We start from the raw sequence: 25,865 nt of genomic DNA, 5'->3' as shown, positions 1-25,865 counted from the left end.
TCCTAACTACTGGTGGTTTGGTCTTTTACCACATCTCACCTCAGTCTCTTCTCTCCTTTAACGACTGGAGTGCCACCAGCTTCTTACTCTGCTGTTCCTTGTATATCTTCTCCCACAACCTGGAGCTCCTGTGCTCCTTGCTCCTCTGTTGCATATCACCCCATCACCTCCAAAACAAGCTGTTCCCTGACAGTTATCCTGACAGCCCACAGTTTGAGAGGTAGCAGCCCAAACCACACAAATTCCAACCATGTCACTCACCAGTTCCTCCTCTCCCTCTGCAACACTCCAGTTCTACCTGATGTTCTCTGAACCACACCACAGGACCTTCATGTTCTCTCACACATCCCCAGTATTGGAGCAAGACCTCCAGTTCCCTCCCGCAACTGCCACCTGACTCTGACATGTGCTATGACTCTTGCCATGGTACATGCATTGACTGCCTGACTGGTGCCTGCCAGCTGGAGAGCCACATTAACCACCTACCTATGGAGTTAACACTGCAGCTTTTACCTCCTGGCAGAAACAGCTATGATACAACCTCCTCTCCAGCATCTAATTCTTATGAATAATGTCAAAACTTAATATCTGAGACCTCTCTGACCCATCCATCTATTTCAGCCACAATCACTTTGTGGATCCAACTGTTAGCAGCAGTGGAAAAACAGACTGCTTAAGCCTTATTTCCTTAGGAAACCAGGCTACAAACACAGTCAACCCACTCCCCACCCATTTCCATCTTTCAAAACTCCTTTGAATGAGCTATGTACCCTGGAAAGCCTTGGCTCTTTTACCCTCCTAGTGCAAAAGCAGAAGTAGACATCCTGATCAGCAAACCTCTCAGAGTTTGATGTAGTAGTTGCTACGTTTAAAGCTACAGAAATGCGTCCCTATAGTCTAGGCTAAAACAAACACATACCCTCAGGGTAAAGGGAAGAGCAAGGAAGTAGTGACATTCATCAGTGAGTTAGGAAAAGCTCACTTGCAGCACTAAACCAATAACCACAACAGTCTAACAATTCTTACACTGCTCCACGCTGGAAGTCTACATCAATTACAATCGCCTTGAAAAAGGACAAAACAGCAGCTGTAAAGAAATCACTGAAGAGTCAACTAATTGTGCAACAGGAGGCAAAAATCTTAGTAAAAGGTTAGTCTGCCTAAAGAATAGGATAAGGATTAATGCTGAAAATCTTATAATCCTATTAGGCACAGCAGCAATCCCCAATCTGGACCGCTACGTGAGCTTCTGGTCAGGGACAGGGCAGAGGCAGGAAGGGAAAGGAGAAGGGCAACAAAGTATGTGGAAATGAACCAAGGAAGACCCATAAGAGCAACTGTAAATGCTGTAATTGTTTCTTTTGCAGCAAAGACAAGTAACTGAGGTTTATTTGCTCCTACTCCTGATGCACTGTAAGGGGATGTTCAACTGAATGAAGAGAACAAAGTCAAAAAGGAGGAGAGAAACCCTCTCTATCACCACGAGTTAATCTGTGGAACCAAATTTATTTATGTATTTATTTATATAATTACATTACATAAGACATGGGTTTGGTTTTGGTTCCCATTATTCAAGTTTACTATTAAATGAGACAGAAGAGGACAAAGTTTCCCACATTGTGGAGTTTCCTGATTATCAGGGGAATATTAAAGCAACCGAACTGTTGGTTCCCCCTTAGCAATCTCTGTCATATGCCAGGGGAGCAGCTGCATCATCACCAAACCTCCTTCTGTCTCCACTTTCCAGCACAGCCACAGCCAGCCCTGGCTATTATACCTTTCTATTCTTTCTCTGGATTTGCTAGCACAGTTCTCCGACCATCCCAGAGCACAGGTTAACCCAGACGTGATAATATTCCTGATAGCACCTAGGTTATAACGTGGGGATCAGCATCAGAGCTACTACCAGGACCTGGGAGGGCCCCACATGACATCTTGAGTTCTGACGATTTGCTGATACTATTTTCCTCATGAGGGGCCTGGACCTACAGCCATTTACCTGTGAAATTAAGTCTCACATTCCATACAGGAGCCACTGAAAAAAATTGAGAGACTCTCAACGATTCTCAAAGAGTACTGGCCAGGACTCAGCTTAACCTCCAAAAATGCCTGCATATCCATTCACCTGATTATTTTTAACCACACAGGTATTTTCTGGATGGTAAGCTATTGTTACAATTATACCAGCACGGTGCCATTCACATACCAAGTTTTGCTCATCTGGTTACCATGCCATCAGCAGTGTTTGGGCTGCCCAAATATTTAGAACACTGTACTACTACAACGCAAATAGAACAGCCCTTCTTTTGCCCATAAATAACTAATGTTTCCATATCATCAGCACACAGCAGCCAAGATGGCAAACTTCTGCTCAAACACAGGGATGGACACATTCAAGAATCACTGAAATATTTCCTATTTCCTCAATATGTTCACTGGCTAGTGTGTGCTTTTTACGCACGGAGCAGCAGCTGAGCTGTCACCACGCCAGCATTTGTTGCTGAAACCGCCAAGAAGGGTGCCAATAGGTTTGCATTCCTTATTATCAGTCCTAATTAATGTTCAGACAGTGCCACAGAATAAAAATAAACAGCACTGCCTTTGCACCAAAGGTCCCCAGTTTAAATCCATCAGCTGTGGAAGTGAAAATAAGCAGCGCACAAGGTCAGGGAAAGGGTTAACATTAGTCCCTTGGCAGGCCAAATGCCTGATATCCAAGAAGGGACTGGGGTGGAAGAAGCACCAGCTGCAGAGGAGGTGGTTCAGGGGTGATACTCCCTGGGAGATGGCTCCTGCCAGATTCTTTGTGGTCATTCTGCAGCAGGATGGGTCCTGCACGGTGGCTCCAGGGCAGTTGGGCATTTGCCTGTTCACCCTCAGGGTGACAGCTGACACCATCCCCACCCTGGGCCCCAGGAGATGTGGGTACCAGCCATGCCAGCCTGATACACTGATACAGTCTGAGAATACCTCAGTGACAAAAACATCCTTCAAGGAAAGCACAAGGGCCCTCACACCCCTGAGACAGATCAAGCTCACTTCAAACTCCATTTGCAACTGGAATCAAATATCCTTGTTGGTTTTGTGCTGCAGAGGACAACCCTGCAGCTGTGCCCATGTCACTTGTCCAGTTGTGCACCATCTCCACAAGGTGTGAAGCTCCACTTGAAGAGTCACCCAGCACATCTCTCTGCTTTCAGAAACATTCCTCCCCGCCACCTCAGTCAGTGACCTGTTTAGCTCCTCTGGGCTGCTGAGACCTTGTCCTCATGAGCACTTCGGAAGCACCACACACCCCCACAGTGCCAAGGAAACAGAGGGCAGGCCCAGGAGAACTCAGTGTCTAACACAAAGACGTTCTGCTTTCCATCCAGATCCAACCTCAGAGTTCTCAGCCACGCTACTGCAGAAGCAAACTGCAAACTTCGTCTTGGTTAATATGACCTCACGGCTAGCAAAACCTAATCTCTCCTCTTGGTGTAACTGTGGGGTAAAGGGACACCCAACTGTCCTTCCAGTAGAAATAGCAAGAGCAAGGGCTGTCCTTGAGGCTTCTAATTTAAGCAGTCTTGATCTTCCCAAAGCAGCACATACTCCTCTCCAGCTGACACCGCCTTTTTTCCTTTTTTTTTTTTTTTTTCCGTTTTCCCCCTCAGCCAGGGCACTCCTCCCATGGGAGCTGGAAGATGGCCAGGCACGAACAGGTGAAGAGATGTGACAAGGGAAGAGGGTGAAGGAAGTCGCCTTGGCCAGCCTGGAGCTATCACACAACTATTACTCATGTTGAGGTCCTATATTCAGACTTGTCTGAAGAAGGTAAATGTGATTTCCTTTTCCTTACTTTTTGTTACAGTCAGAAGATAAAAATACTCAAATAACAATACTACTGATGGAGAGACCTTGTAAAATACTGTGATTGTTAAGATAATGCACATGATGACTCCTAAAACCTGACATTCCTACTGAAACTACCAGCAATGAAGGGTCTCACAGGTTTCATGTTTAGACTGACACCCTCGAGTATCATATTTAAAGCCCAACCAAGATTAAGCAAGTACTTCACGTTTCCCAGAGTTATTTTTCCAGGCTGTCTTCAAACTCAGGCAGAATTGCATCAGTTTACATACAGGCTAATGCTTCATAGTTTTCTTTACAGCCCTTCAGAACAGAAATGGCCTGTGTAGCTGCTATAAAAATACCCCATGGCTCTGCGGCTATTTTAGGAAGCAAATCTACTGCAGGTAAATGGCTTACTAAGTTGGTCTGTTCTAACTCCTGCTGCCTTCAGTGGAGCTCTCTGGCCCAGCAGAGGTGGGCTGCTGATGAGCAAGAGGAGTTTGTTTGCTCCCGAGGCAACGTTTTAAAGGAAGCGTCTGCATGGAGGGTGTGTAGTGCTGGTGTGGGGACCCGACCCATGGGTGAGAAGCTGCAGGTTGATAGCAACACCGTGCCTGGCACATGTGACAAGACTCCGAGCAGCTGCCTGCAAGAGATAGTGTTTCGTGGGCCTCATCGGAGGCATTTGCCCTGTTGCTGCTCCTCCCCTCTCCGTGCTTCGGCTCAGCAGGACTGCAGAGAAAGCAGTCCACGGCACGGAGCTTTCTCCCAGTGCTGGCACAGCCCACTGCTTCATTCAGACCCTTTCAGGGGAGAAGAAATAATTCATCAAAGTGGAATATTAAGGGGAATAAAATCTGTGCCTTTTAGAGAAGAAAACATTCTCTGCTATGTGACGAGGTCAGACCTTCACCCAGCTTCACTGCTCCAAACAGGCAGGGCTTCTCATCTGTGTGGCCTTGATGTTTTCCCTATCCAGTAATGACCGTATAGCTCCTGCTTCGAGAGCCCTGTCTTTTTCCAGGTCAGATAAATGGCAATTTGAAAACTAAATGGTATGTTTTACATGGGAAGGGCTGCTTTTCCTGACTCTGGAGAGGGGGATGTTTATGTGGAAAAAGGCTTTTTTAGAAGCACTGACATTATATTCTAGAAATGACAGATGGTCTAAAATCTGTATTGTGAGTTAGCCTACAGATTTATGATAGGCTCGTGATACAAAAAGGAACAGAAAGAGATATATACCTAACCAAATTCATTTCTAAGCTAAAAAAAAGGTATAAAATATGGATTGCACATCAACAAAGAAGCTCTACGTTATTTTCATACAAAATGATAAAGATCATACTGCAAGTATTGTTCTGGAGTTATTTTAACTGATGCTATGTGAATCAACATTTAGGAAGTGTAAAAATGTACAGAAATCCCAAGTTAGAATCTAATCCTACATTCTGTGTATCCAAAAACTCAGTTCAGGTTATGTAAGAGTTTCCCTGTCAAACCATAAGGGCTACCACTGTCTGAGGATGTGGTGAGAAACACAAGGGCTCCTATTTGTCTATTCCTCACTGAAAGACAGCTTTAGACTTCTAGTGTTGTACTCATGGGACGGAAAACAGGAATAAAAAATTAAATGGAACTATAACTCATCCAAATCAATTGCAACATAATCTCCTTACAGTAATGTTACTTCAGCTTCACAGACAGAATATTACTAGAAGTGCTTAACTCAGTGCAAGGAATATTTTAGCTCCCCGTCATAATTTAAAAATCAAAGCAAAAGACCTCTTTGGCTCAAATGTCCAGTCAAAGTCATGAAAAATATTGACTTCCCATGGGTTACCAATGGTTCAATCCACTGAAACAAACTGAGCAGTCCCACAGTTGCTCTTGGCAGCACCAGGTCTCAGAGATTTCCACAAGCTCTTGGAGGAGGATATAAAACCCAGTCAGATCTCTGCACTAGCCAAGGAGAGCAGTTTGGTGTAAGAACAGGTATAAAGCATGGTCATGGCCAGCTTGGTGCAGAACAGCCTGAGGAGAAAATCTTACTACTGTCTGGACATTTCTAGAAATATGCTAGTAAATTAACAATAAACAGCATAACTCCTTCCAACAGTAACTGACCTTAACTACTTACACCTCTGAGGACTGTAGAATATTAACCAGAAAAACCAGAAGACCAAACATTTGGAGGGACCAGCCACACTGAAAACACGTAAAAAATTTTCACAGAAAGAATGATCAGAGAGTGGAATAGGCTGCCCAGGGAGGGGTTGGAGTCACCATCCCTGGGTGTGGTTAAGGGTTGTTTAGATGAGATGTTGGGGGATGTGGTGTAGGGGAGAACTTTGTAGAGTTGGGCTGATGGTTGGACTCGATGATCCCAAGGGTCTTTTCCAACCTGAATGATTCTATGATTCTATGTAGGACACAACTCTGTGTTCCAGAGCTGGTATCTAACTCCTAGTTAAGTAAACAAACAAATAAAATGCACACCTACCTTTAAAACATTTCTTCTCATTTTGATAACATCTTTCAAATAAGGATTGCAAAGTGCAGTATAAATATCAGTGACTTGAGTATCAAATCTTCCACTGATTTGTGGTTAGTCCTTTAATTAATGTTTTATGTCTGTTTTAAATAATGACAGTGAGACTCACTTGAAATTATACAGAAAGCTTATGTCAAAGACACGAGCAGCACTAGTTTTAAAGCAAGAGTGTAGGAAAACTAAGGCAAGATGATTCAACAGGTAATTTCAGAATATTCAGACCATCTCATCTCCGTTAGTACGGGTATCAGAATGCCACATGCTATGCGTAACAGCTGCGACATTGCAGGGAGTTCACAGGCCACTCAAACCACATTTCTCTTTATGGCCCACAGACACTGATTGGTATTTCTTCTGGGTACTATAACAACATTTTAGGGAGGGGCTGGACACCTGCTTTTTTACTAGGACCTGCATAAAGAAAGAAAAATGAGACGCTGTCATACAGCTTGAAAAAGATGGACTTCTAGTCTTTTCTTGTACGCATTTAACAAGGATTTCTAGTGTGAATTTAATAGAGTTCTTTCCTCCAAGGTATTTTCTCATTTTATTCATCCTTTTAAATCCCTCCATTTTATATGGCTAATAACAGCATCTTAATGAAATGCATGGTACAACTGAGATAAACAAGGAGGGAGAGATCTCCAGCTGGAGCTAAACTGATACAGATCAGCCTCGAGTCTGACCTAAACATAAAGGGGGGGAAATCAGAAAGAAACAAGGCTCCATACTGAAGCCATGGATCACTAATGAATAATCAATCAGAGCTTCTGGCTACACCTCTAAATTCAGCTTCAACTACCAGTAAAATTATTTTCTCTAATTAAAATAAATTAGAAGAAAAAAATGACCATTTAGTGGTTAATCCTAAATCACAGTGTTAGGATAAGGGATAAAAACCGGCAGGTAGGAGAGCCTAAATAATACCCTGACCCAGCACCTCTTAGGGCTCCCAGGACAGCATCAGCCCCATGGGGGTGACACCCACCACGATAAGTTAATGGGAGAGGCTTTCTAGAACACCTTACAGACTGGGGGTGGTTAGTACCTACAGGGGTATGAGACTCATTATGGGATGCATGGGCAGACGATGAACTAGGGCTCACACATGAAATGTAAAGCACACCAACATGGCAGTACAGTGGCATCCTCCTTGGTCTTGTTTCACATCTTGCTCCTTCACCTGTAAAATACCTATTGAATTTCCTGAAGTTCTCCTGAAGAACATAGGGGACAGACAACACTTTGGCTTCTGTACTACCAGGGAGCTTCATCAGTCACTGGAGAGTAAGTTCTTCCAGAGTTGATTCTGGAGGAACCAGACTCACCCACCACATAAGGAGCAGCACCAATCTCCTGCCAGACATAAATCATCAGTCTGTTTCTCCTGTATCAACGAACACCAGCTTGGATATTTAAAAAGCCCACCAACACTAAACCAACCCACTGTAAACACCTTTCTTCCCCACCCTCTCCCCTCTGTGAAGAGAAAGAGCAGAACCCATGTGACAGGTATCATTTAGTGTGCTACTGGAAACTGTTCAGGTGAAAGAATGGCAAATATAAGAAATAGATATGTGTCCTTCAGACTAGAATCACAGAGTAATTTAGGTAGGAAGAGATCTCTACAAGTCTTTAATCCAAAACAGGACTAATCCGAGTTTACATCAGGTTCTTCGAGGCCCCATCTGGTCAAATTTTCAGTATCTCCATCTCTGGACCCCTGTTCGAGTGTTTGCTTACCCCTGCTTTGAGATTTTTTTTCTTTATATCTAAACAAAATTTCCTTTGCTGCAGCTTGGGTCCATTGCCTCTCACCTTTTCACTGAGCACCTCCACAAAAAGCCTGGCTTTATCTTCCCTGTAACAACCCATCATGTTTTTGAAGACAGCTATAAGATCTCCCCTTCACCATCTCTTGGTTCAGGCTGAACAAACTCAGCCTGCTCACCTCTCCTACTCTCACTTGCCAAATAGAGGGAAACAACCACTTTCCTCAATGAGTTGTCTAGCCCTCTTAATAAACCACCTCTGTATCAAGATCTGGAAGAGAACAGCACTACACCCTTCCCCTCATTAGAGGTGCAGAAGAGCCAGGGACCAACTCCTTGAATGATGAGGAGACTTTTCCTTGCTGCTTGGAGAATCTTCTTGCTCAGCCACACCACACCCTTCCCTTTGTAAGTGCTGCTGTCCCCAAGGAACTAAGCTGGGGTCATGGCATGATAATAACAGATGTCACGCTACAGCAGGACTCTGAAATTCAAATGCTCTTTTTAGCCTACTCCAAATGAGCTGTTGCAGTACTACAAACCTCACTGAGCTACCTGTAAAACAAAACTTGACTGCCAAGGAAAGTATGCGAAGAATAGTACCTACATTGTTTTAACTCTAGGACTTAACACGGACCAAGCTGCAGTTAGCAAAAAGCTTTAAAAAAAGGAGGCTAGGGAGATGAAATGAATATTTACAAACACTTACTACTTTGATTTTCTCACTCAGCCATTTTTGGTGAGCTAGAAGAACAGCTAGATTTCCCTTATCTCTACAGCCACATATTCCCAGTGTAAGGCTTTGTGTCATTAACTGTGCAGTGTCGTTGCGAAATATAATAGTTTTATGGTAATGCTGTTGCATGATTGATTCTTACATAAAGCCACTAGTAGGGAGGTCATTATCAGCTTTGTATGCCAAACACCACAGCCCATGGTATGTATGTGGAGATAAAACGAACATCTTTTCTTTTGCTAGACCTGGGAAGCTCATGGAGAAAGTAAATTACCCATACACATGGCTAATAGTCATGCTATGATCATTTTTAAAAGGATCAGAGGACGCAACGTCCAGCAAAGCCTTGATTGAGCTGGCACTTATTTAAAGGGCTTCCTTAAATGACAATCTCTGTCACAGTCCCTAAATTCATCCTTTAGAAGTTGGAGAATTGTATTTTCAGGTTAAATGAAGAAAGATTAAATGAAACTGTTTCTAAGCAGAGTTATATTCAGCGCTTTCAAAGGGTTCACTTATGTTAGCAACAGGACAAACACACACGCCAGGATTCAGGAAGCTTTAATTTCTTTGACCTACTAATTCTAAGCGGCTTTTCAGCACTGTAACTGAGTGCATAGCAGGACCCTAGGCACAGAAATATCAGCACCTTGGTAAGTCTTACCATCCTCAATTAGTTCTGTCCAAGCTTTTGGGAAATAGTTAAGTTTTTGTATCCCCATTTTACAGATTGGTTTCTCAAAGGCCCAGGTGAGTAATCCCCTGGTTGGACATTCATCATGCAGTGCTGACATGCAAAAGCTGCATCTGTTGTGCCTTTAAGTTGCTGGGGTTGCGCAGGATACTGTCACTGTTTCTGGCTTGGAGCATACCAGCACGCAGTGTGGGTGTACTAATACACTCAGGAGGAGATGCAGTTGCACAGCCTCTGAAATTCATGCCGTTCCCTCAGTAATGCTTGCATGTTGCCCAGAACCACAGCCCAAGTTAAAAATTTCTGACTTGCAATTCACTTTGCAGGTGCATGTGACAGATATAACTCATGCAGTTTGCACAGTATTCTAAAATATCTTTGGTTTTTGTTCAAGAAAGAGTATATAAGTACAGATGTACACATCAGGACAGAAATATTGATATTTAGACACATTTCCTCAGCACTCTGGGATAAATGCAAGACTTTTCTTCTGGGCTTTGGAATCTCTTCACATCTATTTAACTTTCCCATATCATGATTCATTCCACAACTAAATACTCTTCTGCTAGACAATTCATTCCCTGCTCCTCCCAAACCATCTTACCTCATTAAGTATCTCCATGTTTTGTATTTTTTGACCAACATCTGATCTCCTTGTTTAATTTCTGGTGTTTTCCTATCTTACCATAGCTTCTCCCTGAAGCTTAACAAGTTAAACACTTTCCTGTTACACCAATGACTCTAGATTTGAGTCCCTGTAGTGTTTTAGTAAGTGAATTTTGAGTCTTTAAATAAAGGTAAGGCAGAGGAAGAGTTTCTTTTAGCTTCCACCGATTTTTATAGCACTACTACGACTCATTTGCGTTACAGTTTTTAACAGCCAGCTACTATCTAAAGTGCAGAGACTAAATAGCAAGGACAGTATCTCACAGCTACTGAAGTATCTCACAGTACAGCACTTCATACTGAGAGCTTCACGACATCATCTGGAAATGACAGATTTTGGACAGAAAGATTCCTAGGGTAAAAATCTGTGAAGAAATCTGAGACAACAGGCAGTTTTCAGAAATGATGAACATCTACAGGTTTCACTGACCATGCTGGAAATTAAATGGTTTTCACCATCAGCAGATTAGTCACAGCCCAGGTAGAGCCAGTGTGAGATCTGGAAACAGAAGTCTCAATTTCCAGGCTATGCTTCTGTGCTAGCCTTTATCACTGTCATCATTACACTTAGATGATCTCACTCTGGGAGCACAGCTCAGTACAATAATACTGCCAGTTCTCACATTTGTTCATTTAACTTCATCGGGTGATTTCTTGGAAGTGATTATAGGAACATCTCAGTTCAAAATAAATTCTCGGACAATGGTTTCTCAGCAAAGAGCACACAAACAATCTTGCAAGTTCAGAGTACAAATCAAAGAATCTATATGCACATACTATAGAAGTCAGGATTTTAAATACAGTCTCACAATTTGTTGAAGAGGTGAGGGGTTTGACTCAGGTTTTTTTAATCCCTCTAAACAGTAATGCTACCCAGATACTCAATCTTTGTTCTGACAGAAGATGTCATGTTCCCATTTGCATTCAATTTTGATCTCTCCCAGACTTCTCATATCTTTCTGAATTTCAGGCTTTGACTGAGAGCATTAGAGAGCAAAAGGGATAAGCCATGCCACTCTTCTACTCTGCATTTCCCCAAACACAAATGTGTTCAGATCAAAGCCTGTGACACAGACATAGCTCCATTTTTACACCATGAGGAATATCTCTTTGTTTCGGGCTTGGATAAAAATCCAGTGCATTTTAGAATGCAGAAGGGTAATGGCTTTGCCTGTTCTCTTTCTTTTGGTTTAGTGACTTCACCTCTTTTCCCTTCTCACCTTCTCTTACACACATATACCTTGCAGCTGGCAGCTACTCAAAATATAAAATGAAATATAAACTGAGGCTTAGGAGGCAGATGGAGACTTCACAGAAATAACTTTAGAGGAAAGCAAAGGGAAAGACAGCCAAAGCTTCCAAGTCCATTACTGAGATTTCTAAGCAAGCAGCTGCTTGAGAAGGCAGCTTGTACTTTTTGTGGGAACACCCACACTGCCTGCTATCTTATGTATGCTTTTCCATTACTTCTTATTCATTGTGATACTGCTGGTTTAAATGCCACAGTCCAGTGTTTGTCCTCCTTCCCAGGCAAGAAGATTCACACAGAAGGATGACAGTGTTTGCAAGTGCCACTCTCTAGAAACAAAGCATTACTATTTTGAAATTAAATAGTTAATTGTTTCAAACACAACATGTAGCTGTATAAAATGCGCCTTAAGAACTGGATCTTCACGGACATCAGCCATTCATGGCTTGACTGCCCAGAGTGAGGTTTCTTGGTTTCAAGAATATACCTAATACACAGCAGTGTTTGAATAGGAATCTGATTTGTTACAGCCAAGTATCTGCAAACCTCAGCAGAATAATAATTGAAAAAGAATGCTGAGCTATTCCAGTGCTTGTATACCACATCAGAGTGCAAAGACCTCAGGACACACTATAGCAAAGAGAGGAAAAATATCTAATCTATAAGTAACTCCTAGAGAGAGGGGAGGGGGAGGGGAAGAGATTTCACAGAATGATGAGATTAACCATGAATCACACACAAACTACAAGGAAAGCAGACTGGTTCAGTTTCCAGTACCGTGCAAAATCTGGCATAGTATTTATGTACTTAAAATTCATGTCCTGCCTCATAGACAAAAGACAAGATCCTTCACTCTGGCTGTATGTAGTCTCTTAAACAGCTCTGCTCCTTCTTCAGTGACCTAGGAATAATCTGTAGAAATATGCATAGGGTCTGTATCATCAGTCATGTATGTCACATCCCCTTGGGCCCAAGCTGTCAGCGAGCCCTTGGGACTGGCAGTTCTGGAAAGCCTGCACTAAAAGGGATTTGAGATAACCAGGATCCAGGATGCAAGCTAAGAGCTAATTTCAGCGTGCTAGCTAACCACAGCCTGCTTCCATGTGCAGCACCCTCTGTAACAGATCTTCACATAAGGATACAGGGATGAAGCATAAGAGATGTCAGAGTTTCTGCCTGACATGATTAAAGTAGCTTTTAAAATATACACACTTAGGTGGTCTGCAGTAAGTCATTAGAATTCTTTAGACCAAATTTAAAGAGAAGGTGGTCATGCTCTTCGTCCTCAGCTTTCAGTGGGTATTCATGCTTACCAGAGAGAAGCTCAATAGTGAAGCTCACCAGAGCACTCCAGATCTACAGTCAGAAATGTCTTGATTACAAGCTTTGAGGATGGTCCGTTTGATTGGCTTTGGTTGCTGAAGTGCAGATAAAGCCATATTCCAATCTAGTGACAAAATCGCCAACACTAAAATGAAAGAAAGTATATAAAGTAACTGTCCTGACAGAATCATGTCCTTGGGAGCCTCTATCCTCAAGCTGTCACCACTCAAAGGGCAATTTAACTTGAGACTGAAAAGGACAGAAGTCCTCTGTTGTCTTGAACTGGCTGGTTTCTGTCCTACAATAGTCAGTTTTCCAGGATAGCTGGCACTCTCTACAAGGCCACCACCTTTCTGAGCTACAGACACAACCTTGGGATTCTGACCTGGGTAGATTTACACCACTCACTGACTTCAGCAGAGCTGCACTACAACCTGAAGCCCTGATATTGCCTTAGGGATGAGAAAATGATTGAGGTTTCCACTGAATCAGCATTTTCCAGCTATTTATTCCCTCTGTCTGCAGAACATCCACCCTTGATCCTCCAGGTTTACCACAAGCCCGGACTAGGAATTTTTGTGGCAGTTCTTGTTAAAATTTGGCAATGCACCACTTAGCCTACTTCCACTGACAAAATAGAGAAGCTGCAGTTATTCCAGATATGAATTTTTCTTCCCCTCATATACTGTGGGGTTTTTGTTAAGATAGTTACATCAATAACTTTTCTATTAAATTCCATCTTTTCTGTTTGGATGATCACTTTTCACAAGAATTCTGTAACTCTGATCAAGTGCCTGTAAGGCTTTTTTTGAGTATATAAAATGAGACCCTTATTTGATTGCTAGATTAGAGAGAAAGAGTTGACGCAATTCCTGTTGGATCTAAGAATCTCCAAATCTTCTAAGTGAATATGTGGTTACTCAATTATCTCTAAGTGTTCAGGTGCTAGACTGTCATTACAAATTCCTTCTAACAGTCAGCCGTAACAGAACACACCATATACAAGGATCTCAAAATGCTATCAAAATACTGATGAAACAAGCTTTATCTAATGCTGTGAGACAGGAGACCACTATCACAGACACAGGTACAGGCAGTAAAACACAGAGATTCTAGTAGGCCTGTTCAAAATGACCACAGAAGTCTGTGTTACAGCCACACGTCAGTTATAGCTATACACACCCCCAGATATGGGTATATCTATGAGAGCGAGATGATATCCTGAGATATCATTAGATCACAGTTTCTCTCTAAATCATTAGTCAGCAGGGGATTTGACTGATTCTGACAGCTACGAAAAGAGGTTAGCAGAATATAACATGAGAAAATTCCAACATTTGTGCAGGAAACTATTCTTATTTCACTGTCTGTGTTTTTAAGGTATCTATTTTAAATAACAGCTTCCTCTCAGCATTCGCTCCTACAAGAAAGACCCTTTCATATATAGGACAGCAGAGTGTGTTGCCATGGTAATTATTATGATCTACTTAAATTCAACAAATCCATCCTTATGGGGTATGTTCCCCTGAGTACCTCAATTTAATTATTAATGTTCTTTCTAAATAGCAACATCTTTCTGTTTTGACCAAAATCCTTATAAGCAGAGTGAAAATAATAAACCTGGAAAGTGGAATCCTTTGTTCAGCTGCAAAATAGGTGCAATTAAACCAGGGAAGATGCAAACAGCCTCCAAGCTGCCCTGACAACATGCTTCAACTCAGACCTAGATGGATCCTCTAGAAGGGAAAAAGTGTCATTCAGTGCCTGTGTCCATTACGTCCCCAGCCTCTTTGCTGTGATTTCCAGCAAAAAGTACCAGCTAGAAGAGTGGGGTTTTTTTGCAGAGGTACACATTCAGTGCACAAATGCAGGCTGGGCAGAGAATGGATTGAGAGCAGCCCTGTGGAGAGGGACTTGGGGGGTGTTGGTTGACAAGAAGCTCAATATGACTCAGCAGTGTGAGCTCGCAGCCCAGAAAGCCAGCCATACCCTGGGCTACATCAAGAGAAGCGTGGCCAGCAGAAAAATCCTCCCTCTACTCCACTCTCATGAGACCCCCCTGCAGTGTGTGTCCAGCTCTGGGGGCACCAACAGCAGAACAACACGGACCTGCTCGAGCAGGCACAGAGGAGGCTACAAAGATGACCAGGGGCTGGAGCACCCCTCTGTGAGGACAGGCTGAGAGAGTTGGGGTTGTTCAGCCTGGAGAAGAGAAGGCTCCGGGGAGACTTATAGCAGCCTGTGAGTACCTAAAGGGGGCCTAAAAGGAAGGTGAGGAGGGACTTTTTACAAGGGCACATAGTGATAGGACAAGAGGCAATGGCTTTAAACTGAAAGAGGGTAGATTTAGATTAGATGGAAGGAAGAATTTCTTCACTGTGCAGGTGGTAAGGCCCTGGAACAGGCCACCCAGAGAGGTTGTGGCTGCCCCCTCCCTGGCAGCATTCAAGGCCAGGTTGGACGGGGCTTTGAGCAATCCGGGCTAGTGGAAGGTGTCCCTGCTCATGGCAGGGGGGTTGGAACTGGATGATCCTTAAGATCCCTTCCAACCCAAACCGTGCCGTGATTCTGTGAATCTAAACACTGACCATCAATTCGTTTCCATAAAGCCACCAGTCTTGCACTCATTCTCCAGATGTGCAGCCCAGTGAAACATTCAATCTCTTACCGTGAAATACATCACTAAAGCTTTTTAGCCTCAGGGCAGCTCCAGCATCCATCTTTCTCTCAAATGTCACCATGAATTCTGCAGGTAGATTTTAGGAGTGTTATTCAGGCTAATCTAACATGGGATAGTTTCTTGTGAGTCACACAATATGAGCAGTTCACAGGTCTAAGTTCAGACATGCACAGACACATGTCCTCCCAAATCCCCAGCAAGAGAGGCAGAAGGACAAGCAGATCCATTCCACAAGCAGGATGAGGCTTGAGAGTCTTGAACTGCTCATCCACGAAAGGGCCAAAGCTGAGCACAGCCCAGAGCAGCCCTGGAGGAACCGCCTGAGGCGGAACAGAAACCTTATCACTATGGCTGTTTAATGTGACCCGCAGCGTGGGTAAGCTGCTCTCCCCACATACTCACATCAAGTGTTAGGGCATCTGTGCCAAAGACAAAGGTAGCCATGAAATGTTGTGATGACAGGAGAAGGTCATCTTCCTGCGATTGCTCTGCTCTTGATCTTGACCAGGTGCTTCCCATCTATCCTCCCTAGAAGGGTATTCCCCATGAAATGTCATCTAAGATTCCTGGATTCACTCCTCCACGAGAGCTCCTCAGAGACTGAGAGTCAGGAAAGCTCTGCCACAAAAATATCCAAGAGCACCCCTGAACTTTTGATCACTGGCTTGAAAATCAGCTCAAAATTCATATTTACATTGCCCCTCCAATTCTACTTCAAAGAATGTGCCTCAAGCCCATATCAGGGTCTATCACCTGTAAAGTAGAACTGATAGTTTAGATGGACAGAAGTTATCACTAAGCCTATTTTACAGGTACCAAATTAAGAAAGAATAAATAAACTCCCCTTTTCCCACAAGGAGTCTGCAGCACCACTGAATCCAGGCTCTTGGTATTCTCATACAAAATCTGCAGCACAAGTTCTTCCCTTCTCCCTCATATGAGGCTGTTTATAGGTCATAAGCCTCCCTCCAAAACATGAGGCAAGAAATGTGTCAGTTTTTTTGCTTTCCTCTAAAAACACTTATTTAGAGGCTGGAAACAAGAAATAGAATAAATGATCTCAACTGAGCTGAATGAAAAGAAGCAACAGTATGAACTCAACAGAATAAAAGTGCTTCTTGAGCAGGAGCTGCAACTGTTTGTTGACACTGTCAGCACTGAATTGCTTGTTAGACTCAAAGGCAGGCTACACACGTTGCCCTGGCATCCCTGGGACGTGTCCAAAACGGCACAGAATTCCAGACATGAGGGGCATTCTTTCTAGCTCCTCACAAATAGGTTCTTCAGTACTGGTTTTGTTGTCCTGCAGAATTTGCCATTTTGAAAAGCAAAAGATTAGTGTTGGCTCCATGAGCGAGAAGGGGGAAAGGACTGCAGCATTACTGATCAGTTGATTGATTCCTTCTTTGGAACTGGTTGGTTGGTTTTTGATTAACAATTAGTGCATTAGCAGTAAAGGACACAGCAAGCAAATAGGCATCATTTGAAGAAACAAACCTTCACTAGGCATGACACCAGGCCAGCGTTCCCAGCTGTCCCCCTGTTGCTCTCAAGAGTCAATATCCAACGACACCTAATCCTCTGCCTCCATATAAATCTGTATCCCTTCTGAAACATAATCCTTGCTCTTCATTTCTACTTACTGTACAACCAATGTCTCTCCTCCTTTGGTACCATCCTTGCCCTTGTTCTGGCTATGTGGAACAGCTTTGAACAGCCTGCAGATCGCTGCTTTACCACCCATATCAAAATAAAAATCCCTTGTCCTCCCCCTCTAGACCCTGCAAAATGTGTCTACAACAGATAAAAAGCAGGGTGCCCTACTAAAGAGATATGTCTGCTCTGAGGTTTGTATCAAAAGATGGAGTGGTTCAGTGTATGAAGCTTGGAAAAGTACCACCCATGTTTCTAGTCCCAGCGTGCAGCTCCAGGTCTGGAGTGCCTTCCTGGGTCCTGCCTGCAGAATGAGCAGGCATGTCTGTTATCTGTCCTTCTCTTCAGAAGCACACAGGTCACGGAAAGATAAAACACACTTTTCATTTTGTTGCTTCTTCTAGTTCAATCTCACCACTCTGCTCCCCATCTGTTTTGCCTGTATTTCAACTATTTCAATTAGGATCTCCTCAGAGCATGAATCTTGTCTTACTACATGCATGTGAAATGCCAAAACAGAACATGAACACTGTATCAGTAACAGTGTCATGAAGAAATGACCGAGGAGCACAGGATCGGTCTCATAAATTTTTCCCCTAGAAAGCAGAGTTGCGTTTATTCATACATTTTTTAATTAATACAGAACTTAGGAGAACCAACTAGAGACTAAACCTCACTGTCTAGGGTGGTTTTGGGCTTCCTGCCCCAAAGAGTTTACAATCTAAATAGCATACGAGTGATAACAAAAGTATGTGACACTTTCCTCTGCAAAAAGCAGCGTGGGATTAACTTCAACACAGATGATTTAAATGAGATTTTGCCATATAAGCCTTTTGCTTGGAAAGAGCCCCATTACATGGATGCATCCTTCCATTGAGCCATTTCATCTCACAACACCTACCTGAAATCTGCTGAGTGGTCCTGATCACGTCAAGTGAACATGTCAACAAAAGGAAACCTAGACTCAGATCCTAACTGCATAACAAGGACATAGAAAAAAATTTTATACGTAAAGGTTCTACAGCAATACAAACTAGCCAATACTTCTGCAGCACTCGAGTCTTCACAGACCTTTGATTAGCTTGACAGTTTCCAAGATACCACCTCAGACTGCTGAAAGCATGGAAGCAGAGAGGCAAATGAACTGCCTAGTACCGAGATGCACATTCTCAAGAAGTAGGAGACACAATTATACGCCCTCCTTTATCTTCTTTGTACCAAGCATTTCCTCTTGACCAAAGAGCTCTCTATGCAACACATTACCTTTAATGGAAGCTCCTTAGAGATGTCTGTCTCCCTCTATTAACTGCAGTAAGAGCATGGAAGAATGTTTCTCAGCCTTTCTTAATCACTGAACCACCTGACCCTTTGAAAGAAACATATAGCTCATTCTATATCCCACTGTTGCTTAAGGATAGATGACAAACAGTAAGTCACATGGAACTGATAAAATGTTGCAGTGCTAATATTTTACAAAACCGCAATTCACAGAATCACACAGAATCATCTCGGTTGGAAAAGACCTTGAGCATCATCTAGTCCAACCATTACTCTAATACTGACCGTTCTCAACTCCACCAGATCCCTCAACGCTGGGTCAACTCGACTCTTAAACCCCTCCAGGGATGGGGACTCCACCACCTGGGAGACCATTCCAACACCCAACAACCCCTTCTGGAAAGAAATGCTTCCTAATATCCAGTCTAATTCAGTAGATATAATTTAAAAACTTGTAACTAAAAAATGGAGTAAAAAATGGTATTGCCTGATTAAATCACTTAGTATATAACTGACAACTGCCTGTATGAGGGTTTCTGTTTTAGCGCTGAAATGTTTTCATGGACTGCCTGATGTTTCGTGGACTACCAGCTGCCTGTGGACCACAGGTTGAGTACCTTGGATCTAAATCTCCCTGTTGGGACTAAGTACCCAATTTTCGGTAGTGTAACACCTGACTTAGTAGCCTGAATTAGGCAGTCTGGTTGTTGCATGCTGCTGACTATGACACTGATGACAGCACTGAGGATCTGAAAGGGTATGGGTCATTATTCAGAAGATTTGGTTTCTTGACTGCTTCAGGTAGCATCTATTTAAGTCTGTACTTTTGTTCCATCTCTCACAGCCATCACAAATCCATAAAACAAGCCACAAACCCAATGCCCAATTCCCTTGATCAGATCCCCTTTTGTTAATTTATTGATCAAGGAGCCTGGAGGAAATATATTACCTGTTACCACAGATTATCTGTGGAATACTGGACACTTCACTTGATCTCCCTGTGCCTCAGTGCCCTTACCAGTACAATGGCAGTAAAAATCATTCTGATGACATAATACTTACTAAATTAATGCTTCAAAGTGCTTTAATACAATGAAATGGAAAGGGTCCCATAAAGGCAAAATACTGTAAGGGCCAAGCCCCTTAGCTATATTCCACAACTTCTAAGTCTGGTAAAATGTCACTCTTTACCAAACCAGGACTAGTAACCTCTGTGATGTGCATACAAGAAAACCTTCCCCATTGGGGCTAAGAGCATTTCCAGCACATCTGTGCTTGTGCAGGAAAATCTGGGACACAGTTGACAAAGCAGTAGGCAGTGTTATCCCCTGCAGTGTGATCAGCACAGTCACATTTCATATGAAGGGCAAAGCAAATGTCGCACCTGCGCTGGATGCTCCTCTGTCAGTTACTGTCACCAACAGGTTCTGTCCCCTCGGCAGAGCCATAAAGGCTGCAGCAGAGATGCACGTGGTGGACGCTGGGTTGAGCTGGAAGCCACACAGACCACCTGCTCTTCATGTGAAGAAGAGCAGCAGTGCAAGACTGCAAGATCTATTTCAGAGGCAATACACGCCCTTGTTGTATAGGTAACATTTCTCAGCAAATTCTGCATGTATGGCAGGTGGGTCTGCCCTTCCTACTTCCCAGCTTCAGAGCACACAAAAGAGTCTACTACAAACTCATCCCACAGCCTCAGCAGAGAGCTCAAGCCACACTAGGTCCACTGCGGTATTTTCACATAATTTCGCATCACTGGTGTTGAGGCCCATACAGAGCAATAAATACCAAAATCCTTCATGTCAACTGCCAGCACCAAGTAAATAATGTAGACTGTGAGGAAGGACCTTCACGTATGTGGCATATATCAAGTTAGAGGCTAATGCTGACACATCAATAATCAAAAGCACAGGGCTGTGCTATGCCTTCATGAGAACAGCTCTCACACACTTGAGCTGATCCTGTCTCCGCCTGTCTCTGGTAAAGAAGATACCAGTTATCCTTTTCTAATGTAATCTCTATTACATTACTTCTTTCGTTTTTTCATTCATAAATCTCTTCAGGCTTCCATATACACGAAAAACAGGAGGAGGAAGGATCTGCTAAGTTTCTCTAAAATGAAAATTCATTACTGATGTAAGCAGTGTCTCTTGATTAAATCCATGTCTGACTCAGTAGCACTATGGATTTATACCAGCTGAGGATGGGGGTGGCCGATCTCACCTACCCTTGCTAAAATGGCATCACAGAAACCAAGACAGAGAAAGCAGAGAAATTGTGACAAGGAAGGAAATTTCACTCGTCAGTTTAAAGAATTCTTTGGTTCCTTTTTGGGTTTTGTTTAGACCTACTTACTTTCAGTGACAGACAAAGAAAGGATGCTTCTGATAAATCCCCAGATCCCTGCTACTTCCACACAGGGCCAGGAATTCCCAGGGAACATACTTGAGACTGAGACTGCCACCCTACTTCACATCAAACCATAAAGATCAGACAGATCATTACTGATATTTTGATTTAAAAGGAAACAAAAGCGGGGGGGGGGGGGGGGAGCATAATTAAGGCTGTGGTTTTTTACCAAGAAGATCATATTTAATAATTTCATAATAATTTGCAATGCGCTTCTAAGCTCCTCACAGCAAGAATTCAAATGCCTAAGACATACATCTCAACTACTGATGACCTGTCCGATCCAGCCTCATTTCTACTGACATCTCCTTCCTCTGCCACAAGTTCCAGACTGGAAGGCTTTCAACAGGAGGTGTGATGTGCCTGACTTTCAGAACTGGAGCCAAAACCTGTGGTTCTGTTCTGATCCCAAGCACAAAAAGCAAGTTCCAATGTTGCTGGGAAAAGAATAGGATTTCCACACAGATACAATAGGCTGCATTCATATATACCACTTTTAACTTCAAAATGGTTTTAGACAACAACCAAAAGGTATTGCAGGCCAGTAACCACCTAGGATTGCCAGTACTGTGCACTGTAGCCGAACTGGACTTCAGTAACAAAGACAGATCCCAAGTCTTTCTGCTAGAGTGGCCTCTACCACTTGAAGAAAAAAAGAATCTCCTTCGAAATTAATAGCAAGAAACCGTAGAGGGTAGGACATGCCACTGATCCCTTCTGCTCTGTCTCAGGGAAGATAAATTCAGCACAGTTCATTACACTTCACTGATGAGGAAACTGAAATACAGGTGTTCCACAATGTCCTTTCAGCTGTACTCATGGATGAATGAATAAAAAAGGGGTCATAATTAACCCACGAATAACGATACAATCCCATTCCAGTTATTGCGAGAGATAAAGCAACAAATAACTCCAAGATGCAACAATTGCAATTACAGTGATCCCAGACACACCTTTGTGGAAAAGTCACCTGTAATCTACTACCATGAGAAAAAGAACATCCTGATTTTGTTCTTGTTGAGGTAAATGAAGAAACTACTGGACTTCAGCCAGTTAAGAATTGAGCTCTTAAAGAAAAAAGATATCCAGGGACAGGATTATCTTTTGTTTCGCATCTGTGCAGTACTGAGTACAGATCCTGACAATAATAAAATCTTCGGCTTCAACACACAGCTATGGTGGTAGTAGATGCTCCACTGAAGTTTCTATTGTTTCTCTCCTGGAGGTTACCAGCACACACCTTTGTAGGTAGAACAGAAGAAGCCAGCACTCTGGACCAGTGTTAACACAAAGTCCAAACACTAAAGTTGAAATTATGTAGGAGATGGTTTGAAGTAAACTGCCTGACTTCACACTCAAGTGAGTGAGAAGTGCTCACACTCTTCCTCCGCAATATTTTGGAAATATAAATTACCAGGACAGAGACAGTGACAACCAAATCAGGGATAATGGAAACAACAAAGCACCCAAGAGCCAAAGCAAAGGTTTGCTTTTTGTTTTAAAGCCCTTTCTGTTAGCTGAGTCATATCAGACATAATACCCATGGAGATCAGCAGAAGTCGTAGAGCACAAAGCAATATTCACAGTGTGACTGAACCACACCACACCACTTTTCTCATAATCCTTATCAGATAGTAAGATTTGATGAAAAAACAACGAAATAGGCATGAGCGGGGGAAAAAAAAGCCCAACCAGGTGGCTAGTCTACTTAGAGCACAGCTATACGTACTGATGGATCAACTAGTGATTCATAATGAGATGGGAAACCAGATTAGATAGATTAAATCTTTGTCATGATCCTTATCTGAAGACCACTGCACACCAAGGAGCCAGTGATCCACCTAACAGCTAACCTGAGTGGGTGCAGGTCTGTGCTCAGCCTTCTGGCCCGCATTGCCCTGCACGTACCCCTCGGATACAGGATCAGCTCAGCTGGTTAATTGTAATGAAGGAGCCTGTAGGAAGCTCACAGTGGTCACCAGCAATTAAATCACCTGCCTGCCCTTATTTGTCTTCATCTAAAAGTGCAGCAACAAGTCCTCTGGTGAATACCCTTTTTGTTTGACAGCAGAAATGATGAATAAATTGCCTTTTTCTTTTTCTTTTTTTTTTTTTTTTTTTAAATACTGTAAGGGCTCAAAAGACCAAAATGCAAGGTAACCTTTCCACAGACAGATCTGCATGCTGTGCTGTGCCCAGACTGAAGGCCTGTTCTATGTTAGGCAGCTTGGAGTTTCCAGCATCTGGAGGGACATAAGATTATTTATACTGTCCTCTTTTTTCTTTATAATGTTAGCTCTAGCAAATGGTATTTTAAGCAATTCTCTACAGAGTCCGAGTTTCTTGCTAGGATCATAACAACCCAGCACTTCCTGGTGCAAAACATTCTTTAAGGATGGATGTATACTAAATAGCAGTGCAAAGAAAGTGGTGATCAAGCTTGGCTTGCCCTAGGTTTCCTTGCAGAATTTTTTTAATTATTACTGTGATTACTAAATGATTAATATTTACACTGCATATTCAAATTGTTATTTGCCATTGAAATTCTAGTATAACAAATAATTGGTACTGCTCTCTACACAGCAGATTTCATATTGTGACATGCTACTCAGATGAATAAAGATGAAAAAAACAGGAAAGCCTGTATGTTCAGCTAATTACCTGATTGCAGATGTCAAGTGCTCTATGCCCTGCCCCTATCAGATTCTCACCCAGCCCATGTGTCTTAGATGAAATCACCCATGTATATGTGCATGTGACGAGGCAAGTAAGTTAAACTACCATCTCTCTCTAGACATTCTTTGTTCTTGAGGATTAGCTGGGTTACATGATGACAGTTTTTTTCAAAGTGGAAATTAGCCCAATAGAGAAGAAAGAAAAGCTGCCTTGGACAATACACGCTACATCTCACATTGCTGTCAGATATCTGCACAGTTATACTATTCCAATTAAATTATTAAATATTTAACATGCTTTCCCAGGATGAAGTACCATCCCAATAGCGGCTAGCAACAGCTGCAGCTAAAGCCTGATCATATACCTCCAAGGGCAAAATTCAACTCTGGAACCCCCCAAAATCTTCGTATCTGACAGCCATCCCATGGCTTAGTCATACAGAGATAGCTAAGATCAAGGTGAGTTTTCCTTTTGTTGTTTCATCCCATATAGCAAAAGAGAAGACCTCGAAAATGCCTTTCTGGAACTACGCTGATGGTGCAACATCATGGCACGTTTCTTTCAGACAAAGAAAGTGACAGGCCCTTGCAGACCCTCTACAATAACTTAAGAGCACAACAGATGTTTGGAGTCTGCAGCTATATGTACCAAGCTGCGAAAACTGGAAAATGATTCATCTGATTCATTGTGCTAACCTTGACCAGCCACATTTTCAGATGGGAGACTGATCAGCCATCCTGCTGCCCCACCTTAAGCCTAAACTGCTCCTCCTGGAATTTTCCTAGTGGCATCAAAAATGCTCTTTTCTCACTGAATCTCTTCTCGGGTGGGGCAGGTGACCATATACCTCGAGGATGCTCCATTTTCTCCCTGTTGCCTGGGAAGAATTGCCAGGGAATTTCTGTATGTATTCCCACCTACAGCACTTCCAGCCATGGAAAAGCTGTAGGACAAGTGCAAAGAGCCACACGCTTCTCCTCCCAGACTGACGAGTTAAAGGGAAATAAAGAACGTCTTTTGAGAGGGTGGGCGGCAAGTTACAAAGAGGAAAGAAATATCTGATATTTCTTTTAAAAAAAAAAAAAAAAAAAAAAAAGAGAGAGAGAAGAAAGCAGCGGTAGCGGCCGGGAGACCCCGCGGCCGCCTCTCCCACGCCCCCTCGCGAGTTCCATCCAGCCGCACCGAGCCCCGCTAACAAAGCACCACTGCCCAAATCCTCGTCCATTTTCCCACCCGCTGATGCTCGATCCCCCCCTCCTGACCCCCGGCCCGTTCCTCGCCGAGCAGCGGGCGATGCCAACCGCCCTCCTTCTCCGCTGTCACCTTGCGCTCTACGGCACGGCAGCATTTCGCCCTCCACCCCCTAGTCATTTTCCCACGCTGGAAAATACCGTTTCACCCAGCTATTTTCTCCCCCACCCGTCCAGCAGCCGAGCGCCCCATCCCTAACAGCAACCTGCTAAATTTAGCCGAGTCGCCACCACCGCGTTATTGACCGCCGGGGCGAGCGGGGCTGACAGCGGCCACGGGACACGCAGAAACACGCGTGCGGGTGCCGACCCGCAGCTACTCACACCACTAGCCTGGAGATGATCCATGAGACCATGGCGCTGCGTGCCGCAGGGCTGCCTCTCCCGGCAGGGAGGGCTCGCCCCGGCTCCTCGCCCGCCGCCGGCCGCCGCCCGAGTGAGCGGGGCGGGCGGCTCGGCCATCCGGCCCCGCAGCCTCAGCGCAGCCTCACTGGCGGCGCCGCCGGCGGCAGCCAACGCGCAACCGGGCCCGGCCGCCGAGATTGGGCAGGGCCCGCGGCCGCCCCCCGCCGCGCTGGGCGCTGCCGGGGGAGGAGGAGGAGGAGGAGGAGGAAGGAGGAGCAGACCCCGCCGACCGCCCCAGCGGGAGACCCCCCCTCCCAGCCCCTAGCGCTGTGGGCAGTTTTGGGGTGCGGCGCCGGGCGGGCGGGGGTCGGTCGGTCCCTTCCCCAGGCTGCGGCGGCGGGCGGACACGCGTGTGCCCCTGGAGCACCCGCCGCAGCCCCGCGGGACGCGGAGCGAAGCCTGGCGAGTGTCCCTAGGAAAGCGCGAAGCTGAGGCGTGGTGCGGGTGGGCTCCTTGGGTGTGTAAGAAGAGACGGATTCCCCTCCGCGCCCCGAGATTTGCTGGTACAACCGGCGGCACGATCCCGGTGGATCCCCATCAGCCGACAGCCGGCAATCTCTCCTCCACATCAGCTTTCATCGGGGGGCTCATGGCTATCAAGTCCAATTTTCACGAGGAACATTCACCCCCACGCAAAACAGACTGTTGGCTTGACCTGTAGGTTGTTCTTCCCCAAGTTTCCT

The 25,865-nt window shown here is 44.0% G+C and overlaps 1 protein-coding gene across 4 annotated transcripts in view; it reads right to left on the bottom strand.

Moving 5' to 3' along the window:
• REEP1 (receptor accessory protein 1) overlaps positions 1 to 25,308 on the bottom strand; it is a 71,637-nt gene extending 46,329 nt beyond the window's left edge. For all 4 annotated transcript variants that reach the window (XM_074904323.1, XM_074904325.1, XM_074904324.1 and 1 more), the window contains exon 1: positions 25,102 to 25,308. In XM_074904323.1, the coding sequence (XP_074760424.1) occupies positions 25,102 to 25,133 (32 nt within the window). In that variant the 5' untranslated portion in view covers positions 25,134 to 25,308. The remainder of the gene's footprint in view (positions 1 to 25,101) is intronic.
• Positions 25,309 to 25,865: the final 557 nt, after the last annotated feature.

The sequence above is a fragment of the Athene noctua genome, chromosome 4 (genome assembly GCF_965140245.1).
Source record: "Athene noctua chromosome 4, bAthNoc1.hap1.1, whole genome shotgun sequence".
Classification (NCBI taxonomy): Eukaryota; Metazoa; Chordata; class Aves; order Strigiformes; family Strigidae; genus Athene; species Athene noctua.
The sequence above is the reverse complement of the archived record's forward strand: the minus strand, read 5'-3'. Positions and strand labels throughout refer to the sequence as shown.